This window comes from Vidua chalybeata, chromosome 3 (assembly GCF_026979565.1).
Source record: "Vidua chalybeata isolate OUT-0048 chromosome 3, bVidCha1 merged haplotype, whole genome shotgun sequence".
NCBI lineage: Eukaryota > Metazoa > Chordata > Aves > Passeriformes > Viduidae > Vidua > Vidua chalybeata.
In genome coordinates, this window is record NC_071532.1 from 35,122,509 (window position 1) to 35,141,212 (window position 18,704).

Genomic DNA, 18,704 nt, shown 5'->3' on the forward strand with positions numbered 1-18,704 from the left:
TTCCAGCTGTGCCACCCAACCAACCAAGGGGACTTCAGACTCACTTCTTTTAGCAGCAGCTGCCACAACTGGAGCGGCCAAAGATCAGCAGAAGCAGCTGAATTGTGAAATAATTATTCAGAATCTCTTTTCCTGCTTTCTAACAAGTGCAAAATTTCAGTAAGCCATGGAAAGACCCCACTGGACAGAGATTATAAAAAAGCATAATTCCTTTTTGGGAAGCAAGTGTTACACCGACCTTCTTAAACACTATGGCTTCCTCTTCCCAGACTGGATTCACTGCATTGCCTTGAGAGGTCTTGGTCTTCAGAGCTTTTCTCCTGGTGTCCACAGGCAGGCCAAACATGTCCACTTCCACATAGGTACCGACTTTTTTGTCAGAAAGGAACTGACCTGAAATGATCTAAAGCCAAAGAACAAAGAAGCATCGTTAGAGATCACTGTGGTGGATTAGGAAATGAGTGGCTGCAATACAGATGCATAGCTCTCATTAATGATCAGATAGTGGGCATTTAAAATAGAACCAAAACAACACTAAGCCCACAATAAACAGAAAAAAAACCCCAATATTTATCTGCAGAAACAGAAAAACAACTTGTGAGGCCTGGTTTCCTGTGACCCTGCGGTCCTGAATTCCCCTATGAGCAATAATGTGGTTGAGAACAGGCTGCTGCCCTTCCCTCAGCAGGAATACTCATTTAGATCTCCTCCTCAATCTGTATGTCTAGTTCCTGAGAGCTCCTAAGTTTTACCTAGTCTCAACAACAGGTTCAAAAAATGCTTGAAAAAACAGAGGCTTAAATGGCAGAGAAATGATATATATGCTTTTAGCTGTGAGGGCAAAAACCATCTTCAAAGTTTGTGTTCTAATAAAGGCTTTTGACAGAGGAGTTTTAATATGAAAATAAAATTGTAAAATAGCTGATCTTTCCCAGTTCTTATTTATAACAGGCATCACAGCTCTCAGCTTGAAAAAGTGAAAGAGAGGTCTGCAATTACTTCATAAAACTGAAGAGGCACAGGAGTGTGCAGCAGTGTCACTGTACCTTAACAAACTGTGGCTTGCCTAAAGCAAATCTTAATCCAGTGCCAGCTGTGCCTGTGTGAGCAGTGACACTGTGACCAGCAGAGGCAGCTGTCTCCTGACTCCCACAGGCTCATCCCCATTCCAAAGCTGTGCATCTCCTAACAGCTGCTGAGTGACTTCTACCTCCATTTGCTCTAATTGCAGAAGAAAGTGCCTCTAAACCCACAGGAGGGGCCTGAAAGCTTCCATGATTGCAGGTCACCACCACAGGTCACCCCACACATCCTCTTCTATTACTCTGCATATCACCAGATTATTCCTTTATCCCATCCCAGCAGGCTCTGCTGCACTCCTGCCTGCAGGAAAACACTTGTTTTCCCTCAGTGGAAACAGGAGGATATTTTGCAGATGGACTCTGTAATACAGAGGCTGTTCTAAAGGATGAGTCCATTAGAGGAGTAGCAGGACTGCAGAAAGTTTATGGTTTTATAGTTGGAGAGACACCAAGTGAATTTGGACCCCTGTCACAGCCAATGCAATCTATCCCCTTGAACACTTATGCAGGTAATTCTCAATCTGCAGATTCCTAGCAGTCCCTGAACTTCATCAGAGGTCCTTAAAAAGGAACAAGGAAAAACAAGCTAGCAACTAATTGCAGCTGGCATTTATGGTTCCACAGTTCTGCTGGAGAACTTTCAGAAAACCAGAAAAATTTATTTATACTAAGCATGTAGTGTTCTAGCTATTCCAGTCCAACCTCCCACTTCACAACAGCATGTTTTAAATCCAGCCCTTTGTTTCTAAAAACACAGCCAAACTGCTCCTAAATCCATACACTTCCCAGTTCTGTGATTCTCTAATTACTTCTATGGCAAAGAATACATACAATAAAAACATACTGATTTCTCCTGCAATGCAAAATGCGAGGGAGAATTTTAAAATTAAATGTTGCTCCATGAAATTAAATTAATTTTATTTTCTTGGCTTAGTATAGTCATTTTTCAGCCCCCTGCACCACAGAAATATAAATATATCCATGCCCTGGCATTGCCATGAGAGCACTTCCACCAGCTACATACGTACCTTGACAGACAGAGTGTTGGCCACTATTCCATCCACTATTCCCTCAGTAAATGGATCAAAGTGCTTGTCTGGCCTTCTCATGAATTCTGGCTTTAACCTGTAGCCACTTTTGCCATTGTACTCGTACATTCCCATGTTTATTTGCATAGACAAATCTGGATGTGAAAAATATTGGTAAGAGTTACCTTGTAGACTGATAATAATCTTAAAAAGCAATATTTTTTTTTAAAATTACTGTAATTTCATACTGACTGTAACAGAAACAGTACAAGCCTGGGTTAAACACTTTAATTAACAGCTCTATGGTATACTTTAATCCCTAGATAATTTTGGACAAATACAACCTTTCCTACCTATGAATCAGTAAGTCTGTGAGAGAAGTGGACATGTACAGCTTTTCAAAGCCAGAGAACAGCAGGACTTACCTACGGTTTGGAAGTTGAGGGCAACCATCTGGCAGCCAGCATTCCAAAAGACTTGTGGCATGTAGTTGGAAGAGTCTACTCGTGTTCCCTTTGGGTAAATCCGGCTCAGCTGCATTTTGTTGTATCTGATCAGAGAGTAGTTAAGGTGCAGAACATGTGACAAGAATCACCTGGCAAGTGAGAAGTGCAGCTGCAGGGTTAAACACAGGTAATTCTTCACAGAATGGCCACGGGTTCCTCGTTGGATTTCTGCAACTATCATGCTTCCAGATGTCCACAGTTTTGTAGGAGATATGATAAATAGGAGGCAATTAAAGGTGCTGTTTGTTTTTGCATAGAGTACTCAGAGCAAGCAAGGAAAGAGCACAGGCAGATCTTTATGGTTCCTACTTTGGGATTTCCCTAGGATTACATTTACAGAGGCCAGTTGGTTGTAAACAGTCAATATTCCTCTGGAGCAGGGAGAGGTGTTCAGTTAAAAAGTGGTTTTCTGGAATGAGATTAGACTTGGCCTCTACATGGACACAAATGACAAGTGTACACATCTTATGGATGAGTTTACAAATCTCTGAGATGAGAATGTGCTGCAGGCAATCTTTGGAAGGAGCTTTCCATTAATCTCCTTTGAGGCACTGTTTTATCTGTTTATCTGTTTTACTTCATTCATTCTTAACTGCAACCATGAGGATAGATACTGAGAAACATCAAAAGGTGTAACCAGAATGTTCCTTAGCTTTTCTTTAGAAGTTATAAAAATCAAAAACATTTGAGAAATTGTGTGGCAACAAATCAGTAGGGGTACAATGGCAAAGTGAGCGTTCTCATGTGACTTTGCAAAGAAGTCAGCCACATTTTGACAATTTGCTCACCATAACTCTTACCACTCCATAAAGGATATTAAATTTAACAATCAGAATTAGGTCTTCAATATGTCATTTATGCCTATTCTCTCGAGTCCTAGCCCACAGCACGAGGACTCATGCCAGTTTTTAAATTAGCTCATCAGAACTCAGGCCAATTAATTCATTTAGAAAGACTAAAATCTTTAGAAGGAATAAAATCTAATCTACAAATTTCATTTGGGTTCCCTATTTCCCCAGCTCCTGTCTCTGAATTCCAATAAAGCTCTGTAGCAGATCTCAGATATAGAAAGACTTAGGAAGCCACTTTCTGAAAGTCAAGGATACTCCACAAATTCCACAGGAGACTTTGTAAGTTGCTCAAGCCCTTTGGTTTCCACAAAGGAAGACATTTCAAAGCTTTTGTTGCGTTCTGCAGGTTTAAAGGGGAGATAAAACCAGTGATAAAACAGGTCAGAGCACAAACTGGCATGGTTTAGTTCCAGACCTCTTACCCCACCTACAGCTCATCAGCTCCTCTCACCCTGATCCCAAGGAATTTACACACGGGTTTGCTGACAACAGTGACCTTGCTCTGCACACTCAGAGCTCCACCAGCAGTACCCAAATGAAGGGCACTGGTGCTGCCCGAGGCTGATGCTGGACCAGCTGCAGGCAACAGTGGGGGCAAAGCACTGTGTGGGTGTACTTGAGAAGGTGAGCCCAGAGATCACATCTGTGACACAGAGGGGCTGCAGCAGCTTGCTGTGGGCACTGCTGGACCTCTGGCTTGTCTCTGCAGGCTGATGTGAGGGCTGAGAGCCACTTGGAGCTGTAATAACTGATGTCCATGTCAGATTAAAGTGAGCAGTGCTGTGCCTGCAGTGGCTCTTGGTACATCAGGAGCAAGGTCACAGCTATCAAAGCCACCAAACACCACTATCCAGCCATCCCTGAAGGTGCACTCCTGTGCCCCAGCAGGGATTCACCTAATTCCCAACTGATTTCAGGCTTTTATGATCTCTTTAATTTGGTCAAACTTTCTGATCCACCAGTGGTGAGCAGCTCCTCTTCCATGTCTGAGCTAGTAGGAGTAAACATTAATTTGTGCATTGCTTGTCACTCACCTTTGCCTGATGTGGGCACAGCCTTTTAATACCCCCAGGCACCAGGATGCAGCAGAGAGCCTAAGTCAAGACCCTGCTAGCTTCAGTACCTTCACTTCTGTTCAGAGGAAAGGGTTTCTGTGAACTAACAGCTTCCCACTTCATCCCAACCAGCCCTGTGGTTTCCTGGAAGGGCCACAGCTCTGGAGGTCAAATCCATTAACTCACTCAGCTCTGATATGCTTAAAAATGAGAGGATCAGTGCCTGTGTTGGAACAAGACCTCTCCAGCCTCACCACTTTATTGAAAGCAAACAGTAAGGCAGGGAAAAGGCCTGGTCTCATCCAGGTTTAGAAATGCCTGCAACTGTGCTGCAGCAATCCAGGGACAGCCAGGAGGCAGGGCTGGCCAGCTCCTCAAAGTCAAACTGCCAAGCCGCAGGGGAGGGATAAAACAGAGGAGCAGGACAGAAACAGGTGGGCACTGTCCTCATAGGGAGCCAAAAAGGAAGCAGTGGATCTAAAGAAATTGTTAGGGCCACTGTGAAAGGAAAATGTGCTGCCAGACTGGGAACTACAAACCATTGTCCACCTATGCTGAAGAGTCAGAGGATGAACATGGGTTTCCAAAAGTAATCCTCTGTCTCTAGGAGAGCTGGGTCTCACTCTTTATGGTGGTCCCTATTTCTAATCAGCAACCATCATGCTACTGCTGTTATTCACAGCTGTTATCTCCTAATGGTGAAAAATTCCTGTTATTCCCTAATCGCTGCTCTCCTACCACTCCTTCTTCCTTTCTACCACACAATATCCTTTCTTTCTCCAGCTGGCTTACCTCTATCTCAGCTTCTCATAAAGACACTAAGATTATTCTTATTCCAGCTACCCCCTACTGATGGCATAGCACTAGCAACACACATGTACTGGTTTTATCCTATTTAGAATGTAGGTGTGTAGTGGTTTTGGTTGACAAGGTGCTAGAATTTGTAGTATTGTAGTAATAAACTCTTATTTCCCAGCCTTGTCTTTAAGTAGAGCATTTGTAGGAAACCAGAGCTGGTAGCTGTTAAAGGATTTGGTTACCAACTGTCCAGAGCTTAATCAGACTCATAATTAAAATAAGAACAATTATTTCCTTGTAGTATCTGGAGAGGATTAAGGGACCTGCCCTTTGAAGAAAAGACTGTGCAGGAGAGACATTTCTCTCTCGTGATACATTACACTGTGCTATCTTATCAGGAGCAAATTACAGCAAAGTGAACAAATAACTCATTGAAAACTGTCTGGAAAACGTGGAAAAATACACTTACAGCTACTTGCTGCCAGAGAAAAGGGAACCTTTTTAGTGAGGGCATTCAGGGGACTGGTACAGATCCACTGCTATTCAATATTTCTGTTACCAGCTTGGATGCAAGACCAGAAAATGCACTTTTAAAATGTGTGAATGACAGAAGAGGTGAGGTACTTTTGTCACCACAGGGGTCTGGATCACAAATCCAAAAAACTCTGAATAAAACATAATAAATTACCAAAGTGCTGTAACATTGAAACTATAAAACTGTATAAAAGACAAATATGGATCTCTATACTTAAGAACGTGAGGTCAAGTGAACAAAAGTAAAATTTTTGGGAAACAGCTGGATAGATAGCCAACTGAAAAGCAATCCTCATTTAATTCCTTCTTTATTCAGCTCATTTAATGAACATCCAGCAGTGAGTCCAGGCCACGACTAAGACCAGAACACCCAAGCTGTTCTTTAGCCAGCCAGCAACATTTACCACCTAGGGCCATATTTATCGCATAATGATTTTTTTTGACACAAACACCAAAAATTTAATTCTTTAAAAACAATATGAGTTGACTGAAACTCTATTATTGATCAAAGGTCACATCAGGACTTAGGAGAAAAATCTGGACAACAGCAAGTCTTTACAAAAAGCAAAACTCAAAAAGGCAAAGGCATGTGAACAGAAAAAAAACCCCAAACCTACATGAGACAATTCTATAACAGCTGCATCAACTTGTAGTGCTAGGATTCACATGGCTTCCTTTCCAGAAGGCACATCTCCTTCCCACTGTGTTCTTGTAACTCTCATTAGAGCTGGAGGAGATTATAAACACCCAAAGGGACACTACTGCAGGGAACAAGCACAGCTCCCTGCATGATTCTGTGACTGCTCCAGTGTGGTATCTGTATAAATACCCACATACAAATGAACAGTTGGGAACTTCTTACATGTTTATTATTCATCACAAGCAAATGCCAAATCTTGTACAGAGACATGGACTTAGGCAACAATTACCTGTCCTCTGCCAAGGACACCACAAATCCAGAATAAATTAAATTGCTGTACACTTCTTTAACTAAAAAGCTCCAAAAGCATATTAAAACCTGTCAAAACAAAGTGAAAAAGGGGAGGCAAATAGTGTGTGGGGGGGGAGGGTATGCATCAAGGAAGGCAGAGATGCTGCAGTGTTTACTGAGGATGTCACTGAGTGCATTCCTAGCAAGGCATCTTCTGTAAAAGCCAGCAGGGGGTGAAATTATGGCCCTTTCTTTATACCACACAGAGGCAGGAAAGTGAATTTGCATGTGGGCAAGGGCAGACTCTGCTTGCCCTGAATCTTCTACAGAAGTACCAGAGGGAAAATAAAAGTAGGAATATTTATGACCACCTTTCTCAAACTGCTTCAGTCATGGACAACAAAGACAATGTAAGCACATAATTTTCAAAACTGTTTTTGAAATGTCAGCATGTTTACTGCTGATGAAGTTAGATATTTAGACTAAAAGAGGTTTCAAAACACAAATGGATTTATTTGGCTGGATACCAAAGGAACATTTTCTGTCTGTGTTCCTGTATCTATTTGAGAGGAAGCCAAGCAGCATTTCTGCAGAACTCTGCCAAACACTTGCCAGGTAATTTTAAGATGTTTCTTACTTACTTTTTGATACTTCAAATGACTCAAACTTCACAGGCTGAATGTAGTTTACCAGGTTAGACATCTCTTCCGTGGCCATAGCCTCACTTCCAGCAGTACCCTAGGGAAGAGAAGGGAAAATGCCACAGTCTGGTCTGTGCATCAGAGGCCACAAATGCCAAAGCCCAGTTTTCTATCAATTGTGGTGTCTTTCACTGCCCTTGGCAAGAGAAGGCAATGCTTCATGTAGGGAATGTCACATAGGAAAGAACAAAATGGGCTGGAAGATGTGTGTGTTTACATTAAACGGATGCTCTATTCATTCTTTTTACGTGGCTCCCAGGGAAGGGACTGCATTACCTCCACCCCTGCACAGTGCTGAGCACATGCATTAGTACACCTGGATAGATAATAAAACTCTCAGTTTTTGATATCAGGTTTTTCATCCAACAATGCTAAACACACCACAGGCAGCTGCCTCAAACAGATCTGCTGTGGTGCTATTTGCTCTTAATCTTGAGAAAATAAAAGCATAAACAAAGCAAAGACGTGCTTCCAAACCAACCAACAACCAAGTTAGTTGGGAAAGCTGGTGCTGTGCTCCCCGGTGCTCTGCCTCCCTTTCTCCACTGGATGGCAGCTTCACTCCTGGTAACACGCGCCAACCCCATTCCCAAAAACACATCTCCGTCCTTACTTCATCCATCGACGACTTCTTACAGTCGTCATCATAGTCATCATCATCGTCGCTCTCCATCTCTGCTTCTCCTGAAAAGTTTCAAGCAGAAGATAATGACTGGCTGAGGCAACAGTGACAATTGCCAGTGACAAATCCAAGAAGGATGTGCAAGTAGCACTGCTCAAAGCAGCCTGCGCTGTGCATGTGCTTTTTGTCCCAGCACCAATGAAACCCAGCACTGCTCCCGAGGGACTCATCCATCTTCAGCATTGATTTCGGTTCTTATTGCCCAGCCAAATAGGAACTCTTCCTTTGCAGCTGCTTGATGCTTATTTTTTGGCAATCGGCACTGAGAGAAGGGTGCAGTGTGCTCAGTGTTTGGGTAGTTTCACAGACTGCTCTGAGATATTCCCGAGTTTGGGACACAGCCCCAGGGTTTGGAGATGTGAGTTCAACCTCCTGCTGTTGCAAGGTCCATGCAGGACCTCCAGGGAGTGCCTCACCCCCTGTGGGAAGCAGCAGCCTGCATGGGGTGAAGAAATCACCAAGAAAATCGATGAGCTTCTGCTGTGCTGTGCTACCTAGGGCTGCTCAGCAGAACCCATCTGTTCTGTGCATGCCACAGCCCCTGCTCTGAGGCAGCACAGCTGGCAGGGTCTGGCACAGAAGCCAAGTGCAGGAGCTCCCAGCAATTCCCTTGGCACGGCACTTTGGGTCCCTGGCAGGGCTCTGGAGCAGAGCTGAGCCGTGCCAGCTGAGGGCAGCGCGAACCAAACAATGGCAGGAGTTGCCCAAGGCTCATCCTTTCCCTGAGAACTGGAGCAAATGGCACCAAATAAAACACATTTATTGCCTCGCTCCCCATTGCAGGGCACTCATCAAATTTCCACGGGCAAGACGTAAATTCTTTAATGTTAATTAACGAAGGCCTCTTCTCACCTTCAAAATGTTTTGATTGCTTGCATCAGAAATTAAATCATTAAGGAATATCAAGTTTATCTTTGCCTTTAGAAACTCCTCCTGTGGGCCTGGCTGTCATAAAGTGTACCCTGTGCATCTTAATACTCCAGAAAGGAAGATTTACTTATCCTGCAGTCACCTATCCACATCTGTAAGAGTGACAGCTCTCCCTGAAGACTTTGTTACACAAACCTTCCAGCTTTCTTCAGCAGTGGCAGCACAAAAATCTAACTACTGTGCAGCATTCCCAAATCCTCCAGAGAATGGTAATTCAGTCTCACTTCCTCCTGTCAGTTTGGGGCCTAATCCCAAGTGCACCGAGTCAATAAAGAAGCTCCTCTTTGCTCCAGCAGGCCCCCAGTCTGGTCCAGTGGGCCCCTTATCAGCACTGGGAGCACACACAAGTGTGCTTTTCACAACCCAGCGATGACTACCCAGCCTGCACTTCCTTCCAGATGCAGATGTTGAAATGTCAGGCTTTTATTCATCAACATATTTCTTCCTGAGTGTTTCATTGAAGAAAATAACATGATTGCTCAACAGGCTCAGGGGATGGCTCAGGCACAATGCAGAGAGCCAGCCAAGCTCTCACAGGATTTGCACTGACAATCTTTGGATGGGGAGTTCTCAATTGATTTAACCAGACTGGCAAAATAACCCTCTGCACAGAACACAGGAAATGGGAGGTGGGCAGGTTTTGGCCAGCTTGCACCTCTGAGGCAAGAGGTACATGATAGCCTGTTCTTGCTGGAAGTGTCCAGAGAGGAAAGTACACAGCATATGGTTCATTTATTTAAAAACATTTAACACAAATACTCCCAAGGAGATCAAATCTCATTTTCAAGTTCTGCATCAGACAGCAAAACCAGGACAAGTAACACACAGCACTGCCAGCATGGAATCAAAATGAGTGTTTCAGGAGGTGTGGTGTATGTGCACTGCCTTTCCCCCAGCAGCATGGCCCTGTGCTCACAGCCAGCCCTCTCTCTCCCTGATTCATGGCAGGGACACAAAGCCACCCTGAGGCTGTCTAAGGGACAATTAGCTGTAATACCATCATTACCGTCTGCATTTAGACAGGACTGCAAACCCAGGTCAGCACAGGACCTCTTCTGTGCTCTGTGGCACACAAATACAGTGAAAATAGTCGTTCTCCAAGGAAGCCAAACAAAAGCCTGCCCATAGACAGAGGCAGACAGAAGAATATAAAGAAATTAGAGGATGCTGCTCCCTATCACAAGTTAAAACACAGGTACTGCCAAACCACTCACAGGCAGAAGGGCACAGGAAACTCCGAGGGCAGCTTGAAGGATGTTTTCAGGGAGCTGTCGCTGCTGAGTGGGGCAGTGTGGAGGAGATATAAAAGCACTCCTTGGGAAAAACAACGAATGGGCAAAGAAGGCTGAACTCCAGCTGATGGGTAGAGGGGTTCAACACAGTAATACTGACTGGAGCATGATCAGGAGAGCTGGGAATGACAAGCCAAATCCCTGGGTCGAGGAAACAGTGTGCTAAACATTATCCATTCTCATCATCCTGACAGATACTGACAGCCTAATAAAACCAAAGGCTAGACAGTGCTTGAAATTCAGAGGAATCTGGTAATCTGCTTTCTCAGACCCTTTCAAACAATGGCCAGGATGAATTATGAATGTGGTTCTTGCTGGTGCAGCTTGTTAACTCTGCACATTTAGGCAGCCACCAGCATCCCAAGAGGCAATCACCTTTTGGGCTTTTTCCACTGTACATCAGCACTTGCTGATTTTTAAACAGGGAAAAATAAACTTTATTCAGTTTGATAAAGCATTTTGCTTTGTAACAATGGGCCATGGTCTCACCCGGCTTCAGCAGAGACCATGCAGTTACATACACTGAGCCTAAAACCTTTTATCCAGTTTTTCATTAAGGCATCATGAAACCATGGAGCCAATTCTGCCCTCTGTCTCTGTATTCCATGACTCCTTCCTTGCAGCACCCACTGCTCTGACAAAACCATCATCCTATCAAGAGAAGAGAAACTAACACTTTGCTTACTTAACAGTATTTAAATACTGCTCCATTAGGAAGCTTTAGCTTCTTTCAGTATGGGCCTGCTTTTGGTGAAATGCAGGTCCCTGCAGAGCTGCCACTGTTCCTTCTGCACTGTGACAGAACTTCTTTGGAAATCTTGCTTGCTTACTTCTGTTCATTGTACAAGACCAGCCAGCTCTAAGATGCTTGTTTACCAAAATTGCAATCTATCTCACAAGGGTTATCTCAAAAATTATTCTTCTGCTTTGTCAGTTTTGCTCTACTTTTAGAAAAAGTTTTTTTCCACTGACATGTATTGAAGTCACTTCCTACATCAGTTTCATGGGCATCCTGCAAGGCATCCTACAAAGCTCAGAATTCTTTCTTTAATTATTGCTACTATTTCACCAGCACTACACTTTTATATGGTCTTATAACACATCAAAAACATGGGTTTACTTGAGTTTAAATCTGACCTCAAGCAGTGTAAGACACAGCGAATCTTGATATCAACTCCAGTATGAATTTCCACTTTGTTTTGCACTGCTGTGAAAAAACTCATTTAGAATCTCCAGAAGGCTAAATCAGCACAACTTTCTCCTGGAGATCAGCAGCAATTCTGACAGGAGCTATGCAACCCAATAGAGTAGTTTGAATAATATGTCTAAGTTGCTAAATGTCAAGATGATATTAAGGTTGGAGTACTGAAACACTAAATGTTGAGAAATATTAAGAATCAGACTTCTGATTAATTGCATTACTCCAGAAAGAAATTGGTATTGGGTGCAGAGGAGCACAAGGCCTGCAAAGCTCTAGGATGACACACTGCCAATATGGAGATATGATAAGAAGGGTGTCATGCTGGCTCTTGGGCTCTGCCATGTGGAAACTCTTCACTACCACAATGTTCTTATAAAATGGTGAATATTTTTTTTTTAAGTGTCCACAGACAGAAAAACTGGCACCTGATTTACAGAAATGCTGCATTCTCATAGCTGTAAGCTATAGCTGTAGTCTCTGGAGCTCTGAATACTTAAAAATACAAAGTACTCTAGAAAAATTACATTCTGGGTGTTCCTTATCAGTCATCCCTAAAGTGTTCTTAAGTTCTGTCAGATTCGTCTGTCCTCAGATAAAATTGGTTTAATGATATTGCACTTCCCACAGGTCTCGTTCAGATAAATTCACTGCTGTTTGTCAGGAGCTCACAGGCAGCCTGGATACCCCCACAGAAACTCACTGAGGATGCTCTATCTAGGATCAAGTACTGAATGACAGAGAGAGGAAAAATATTGACTAATTGCATTCTCAGAAAGAGGCACAAGTCCTAAAGGAGAAGCAGAGGCTGACACAAGGACTACAAGCGATGTGTTTTGGCAGTCATGGATGAACCAAGTGACCACACCAATTCTGCAGTCTCAGTTCCTGCATTTTCTAATTTGTAAGTGTTCATGTTCCTAATCAGAAGCTGTTTCAGAGGTAATATAGGCATAATAGTCACAGTTAATTTGTAAAATTACACACCCTGTTATGGGATTGACCCTTCTGCCTGGCATCATCATCATCATCATCATCATCTTTACTCACAGCCCGGGTCTTTTCCTAGGACAGCTCCTAGAGAGGCTCCTGAAAGACAGAGCTGTTGCCCTCTGTGCAGCCCAGGCCCTCAGAAAGCCAAGGCCGTGTTCTTTGCCACTGTCCTCACCCTGTGCTGGTTTCAAATGCTGGAGAGGAGGCAGCTGGAACACATACTTATTTTTCTCCTGCTTGGGATTTGTCTAAAGCAAATCAAGAAAATAGTGTTAAGTCATCCCTGACACCCGTATGAATCTTCCTTTGAAATCCAAAGCGTACTCCAAAGCATGCCCTTTTCATAATTTCTTAAAAACAACAGTTGAAAACTCTTTCTTTGATGCTAATAGGATAAACAATGTTATCCACAAATGAAGCAGGATTTCTTTCTCGTTAATTCAGCTTGGGCAAACTGCCAGCATGAAAATTTTCAGCTCAGTTAATCGGAGTTTAGAAAAAACTACAAACAATGGGGAAAAGTTTTTAAATGGCAAATGGTAATGAACTTATATTTCAGCAGAGCTTTCAATGTACTCTGTAAGTTTTCTACTGCTGGGGCATAAATGTCTCTGCTTATAAGAACACCAAATTTCAGTCTTGATAGGAGAAGAAATTCCAGTGCAAGGAATAGACACTGGGCTGGGAATCAGGATATAGAGACTTTATTATTTTTGCCTGTTTCTATCTCTGGAAGCAAAGAACATCTTATAGCACTTTAAACAGAAGTCCATGACATGTTCCCAACTAATGCAGGACAACAGCAGGTTGAGCCTTCCCTGCCTGAGGAACAGGGATCTCATCCCTTTATCCTAAACCCTGAGGCACTGCAGACACTGCAGCTCCCCTGGGGAATGGGTTCTGTCTGAAAGGGCACCAAATAATGGCAGGCACAGCCCAGAGGCTGTGAAGGAAAAGAAAACATTTATATTTGATATTGGGCTTGGGCACACAGGAAAGGCAGCCAAGGGTGGAGGAGTTGGCAGCTGCCTGTCCTTAATAAGCAGTGCAGAGAAATGTTAGCACACATGAGTGAGCCCTGGGTCATTCCATGAGAACTCCTCACAGAACAGACTCCAAGATCAATGACACTTCATTCTTGTTTCCTGCTGAGCAACCCACAATGGTGCACCTTTACCTTGCTGGAGCACTGCAAATGGATGGGATTGGAGCTGCATTTGTGTTTGAGGGAGAAGACTATCAGTTGACCCAAGTCCTACCTGCTCCAGGGGAGGAAGGCTCAAACATACTGGACGTGTCACTGCAAGTGTTGGAAGCTTGCTCTGACAGCTTCTTCTTTGCACTCCCGTCTGCTGACTTATGAGACTTCTTCTTATTCTTCACCAGGATTTTGTACATTAAATCCATAGGGCTTGGGAGAGGAACCCCAGCTTCCAGCTTCCAGGGAGAAAGAGAAGAGATTTGTTAGAATAGCAGAAGAAACAAGCTTATGGCAGTTTCTTAGGGACCATGTGGTAGAGGACAGTTCTGTAACCTCTGCCAGCCCTGTTAAAATGAAATGGATTTTGCACAAGAGGCAATGTCAACATTAAATGAAACAGGGCCACTGAGGGCACTTAAGAAGAAAAATGCTTTATGAAATGTCTGCAGTAATAAGCAAAATATGTACTAGCTCAGATATGAGAGTCTACGTTTTAAAGTGGCAGCTATGAGGACCAATTGCATTTCAAAGATCACAATTCACTCTCTCAGGGCAATCTCTGCATCAGAAATTATGCTTAAGTCATCAACAGCTCATGTTGCTTAACTCCCTCCTTTAGACTGAAAGGCTTTATATGAAGAATGAGGCAGGACTGAGACACTTCAGTAAAAATTCCCACAGACATTTGTGATGTGATAAACTCCAAGGCACATTACCGGGTACTTTTCCAATGGCTCCATAAGCAGTGCATCTCCAAATATTAATCTGCAGTACTCTGCCATTTTTGCCTGCTGTTTAGGGCTGAAGGGAAGAAAAGAAAGAAATGAGTCCTACTAATGCTCCAAAGTGAAAGCAGCAGTAATGGAGTACCTAATAGCCCTAAACTAGTTGTAATTTCCTGATCCAATATCTGTGAATTTTTAAGTGAGACCTACATATATCATGCAATTATTTAAATTCTGATGGAGTTCACCAAAGGGAACATACACAAAGTAAAGGCATAAGTCAATGGAATAACAGTGATACAACCATAACATGAATTTGCCTCTCTCAGGCAATACTTTTATTCAAAATGTAAGTATTTTCCCCCTCGTGTTACTTTACACACATGCCTGGCATTTTTCTTGCACTACAGCAATTCTCACAACATCCTCTATAAGTAAACTGAACCTCAGCAAACTCTACGTATAACCAATTCTCCCAAAGTGCAACCAAAAGATGAAATAATTCCTGCATGCCAGTGATGGAAGTTTTAGGACTGAAGATAGGTTTTATGGCTCAGAAACATTACTCCAATCATCTCAAAATGCAGCTCAGTACCACAGTCGCTCTCTAATTTTAGAAAACTGAGGATTTTTGTTACATGTGCCTATTTAAAATGTGTAGCATCTGAGCTGAGGCATCTTTCAGTTTCCTTTTTTGACACTCTGCTGGGAAGCCTCGATTGAAGGACAGGTTTATATGGCTTAATATAACTTCCTCAGCTCCTGCTAATTAGGATCTGCATATCATGGAAGAGATAGGGATGCTATAAGCTGTTATGTTACCATGGAGCTACTTTTCATGACAAAATACAGCTGGGTATGAAGGAAAAAAAAGAAAAAAAAAAGCTCATTTTTTCTCTTGCAAACCAGGAGTTCAACCCTGCCTGTGCCCAGCTGGTCAGTGGTTACCAACTCCCAGGGTCAGTGTGGCCAAACCAGAGTCGAGAAAAAGGCTGGGTGGCCAAATGACATTTCAATCAGAAAATGTGATTTCCCTGGGATCAGCATCCTGACTGTCTCTGGAAGCAGATAGGGGGTGAAGCAGTCATTAGATCAGTCACTGACAAAAAACACTGCCAGGAGGCTTTAAATTATTCCCCAAAGCAAGAGCTGAATGCAGTTTAAATCCCTACAGCATTTCACAAATGTTGTGTTTTGCATGCAGCCAAATCTGCACAGAAGCTAAAACGCACTTTTAGCTGAGGATGGAAAATCAAGCTGAAGACAAGCAAGGCAGCAGAACAAAGAACCGCACGGGGAGAAGGTGATAGAAGAACAGATCAGGCTGGGACATTGTGTTGGGTATTGCCATCGCTCAGCTACCAAGGGAAATAAAGGCACCACTCCAGCAGAGTGTGCATGTGCCCTAAATCCAGGGGTCATTAGAGTGAGTTTTATTTCAGTCTGCTCCACCAGCTGTGTTTTGAACATATCCATACTCTCAGAACCCAGGAAGTTCAAAGGACAATTCCTTGAATCAAAAGAGGGCATTTATTGAAACCGGAGTAATTAGATGTGACATCATCATCATTCTTAAATGGGCACAACTCCAAAAAGAACTCTGCATAGGAATTAAAAAAAATAAAAAGCAAGAGTTAAATGTAATAAATTCCCAGTCACCACCACAGCTAGAACAAATTCTTCTGATCTTCTGTGTTTAATTACATGTTTTTCTCAAAGAGAGCACAGTGAGAACTTTCATTTTTGCAAATGAGAAAAATGTAATGCAACATTATGTTGGTTCAGCATATAAATTCCAATGTCACTGCATCCCAGAGGCAGAAAGTAGGAAAATTATGTGAAAAACTAATAGGTTTTAATACCACAAAAATCCCTTGAGGTAGTAAACAAGGCCAAACGAGGAAAATCTTGACATTACAAAATTACTTGTCTTTGTGAACTGGACTACGTGTACAAATATTTTTAAAAGCTCCTAAGAGGGGATAGAAAAAATTTAGGAGTACCAGCATTTAACTGTGTGGTAGATCTTTGTGTTCCCTATCTCCCTGACATACATATCTATGTATGTACTGCTGCAAAAGAAAGATCATTAGGAATAGCAGATTACATATCCCTATTTAAGTATTTGAAGAAGTTGGAAAACTGGTTTTTCTTTATTTTCCATTCTTTGAAAATTATGAACCAGAGCAACAGAAACACCAAATTTTCTAAATCGATATGTTCCCCCAATTTTGTTATGAAGTCAAAACCCAGGCATTTCTTGGTCCACATCTCCTCTTACTGGAAACTCTCTCAGCATTCATGCATTGCAGTGAAAATTGATTGCCTGAAAAGAGCTAACTTTATCTGCTTTATGATTTTTACTGTACAGACACAGATAGGTAGCACACAGACTTGTTCTAAGTGCCCCCAAAACGTGCCAGGGCGAGGGGACATAAAGTAGGAACATGATACCTGGAGATACCTGGAAATATAAAGAATGTTAAGAAATGTTTTCATTACCATTATTGTATTGCCTGCACTTTGTTCTACTGTGTTTGTGTCATGCCTATCGTGAAGGTCAACCACAGAGGCTCCTTGGTACAACTACTGCTCCCAACATTACATTTTTATCACTTCTGCAGAGATACTTCCTCTGCGTAAGACAAAGGCACAGATGCTTCCCAGAAGAGTCTAAAATAATTCAAAGTGTGGGATGAAAAAGTGATAAAAATCCTGCTAATATTTGAAGCAACAATTCCAGCCAGAAACCAGCAGTATGAATAACTGTAATTAAATTTAATCTTGGAAGCAATCTTATATGGATACTGCTCAAGGATCACTTAACCTTTTTGCTATGTCATCAGTGCATTTCTAATTATAGTGTCTGCTTTCAGATTTGCAGATTGCTTATCGGCTTGCAAGCCCCATTTCAAACGCCAAGGTCTCCTTGAGGTCTTTTCAACATTTTCAGGACACTCTTCTGCTTTTTTCACAGAACCACAGCTTGTTTTAGTGGTCTTTTTTTCAAGTGGGCATGTTTTGAATTCACTGTAAATGATGGCATACATAATATTTTATGTCATTCTAAAAGTTACATGCTTGCCTCTTTTTCTTAACTTTTTATTGCATACAAACAGGCAAGAAAAATACACTAATAGTGGAGTTATAGTAAAGAAAATAAAAATCCTTCATGTGCTATGAAGATATTGGAGAGGAACCCTTCTAGGAGACACATCAAAGGAAAGCAAATTAGATGATTTACACAATGTGCTAAAAAGTGATTTTTCCCCTAGGTGGACAAAAACTGTCAAAAACATTCCCATAAGCATAAACCAGAAGAAAGAAAAATTGCATTTTAAGTCCGGTGCTGATTAACACTGTCATATCTATGGTGATGATGTGAAACTTATTTACCTCTGATAACTGCAGTCTGTTTAAAAGCCATGAACACAGGCTAAACCCATATTTTTGTTTAAGCCAATGCCAAAATTTCTAGGGGACCAGAATTTCACAAACGACTCTTCACAACTTGAAAAGCAGAAAAAATATTTGATCCCCTAGAAGTAGGAACTGATGAAACAGGATTTGTTTGACAGCAATTCTAAAAAAATATTGGCACTTTTTGTGAACATTTAGGGCAAACCCCAGCTTTAAGATCTTGAAGAAGAACAACATTCCAAGTAAATGAAAAGACAAAAGGAGCATTCCATGAAATTAGGTGAACTTTTCTGTGAGTGGCATGACTAATTGCAGATTTCTCCAGCAACTAGTAAAGGAATTAAGGGGTAATTGTAGAAGTTGGTAAAATAACTAGAAATTATTTTCAGGCAAAGCAAAATGAGAAAACATACACACACTGAATCTAATCATTTACTATAGTAGAAATAATCTCTAGCAGGAAAGCCTCAGAAAGAGAAAATGTTTGGTCATGGTTTTGCAAACTTGCTTTGCTAAAAACCTGTGTCTTAGCAATGTATCGAATAGGATATCAGAGAATACACATCAGGTTAATTCCTTATTCCATGGCTGGAGGTTTCTAGAGAGAGAGGTCCAATGCCTTCCATGGGGCAAACTGTAAATAACAAAGTAATGCAGCAGGAACTCTGTCCCCTTTCAGTCACATTCCTGCAGTCTCACACTGCCTTTAATTCTGACACTGGTTCATTTTAGAACTTTAAAGGCACTTTTGTATATAACTTACATCTGACAGGAGTT

The 18,704-nt window shown here is 42.1% G+C and overlaps 1 protein-coding gene across 5 annotated transcripts in view; it reads right to left on the reverse strand.

The window, feature by feature from the left end:
- PLCB1 (phospholipase C beta 1) overlaps positions 1-18,704 on the reverse strand; it is a 354,862-nt gene that overhangs the window by 74,448 nt on the left and 261,710 nt on the right. For all 5 annotated transcript variants that reach the window (XM_053937775.1, XM_053937776.1, XM_053937774.1 and 2 more), the window contains 8 exons: positions 14,499-14,583; positions 13,841-14,018; positions 8,100-8,170; positions 7,427-7,523; positions 3,723-3,807; positions 2,536-2,660; positions 2,111-2,265; positions 239-403 (listed from right to left, as the gene is read on the reverse strand). In XM_053937775.1, the coding sequence (XP_053793750.1) occupies positions 239-403; positions 2,111-2,265; positions 2,536-2,660; positions 3,723-3,807; positions 7,427-7,523; positions 8,100-8,170; positions 13,841-14,018; positions 14,499-14,583 (961 nt within the window). The remainder of the gene's footprint in view (positions 1-238; positions 404-2,110; positions 2,266-2,535; positions 2,661-3,722; positions 3,808-7,426; positions 7,524-8,099; positions 8,171-13,840; positions 14,019-14,498; positions 14,584-18,704) is intronic.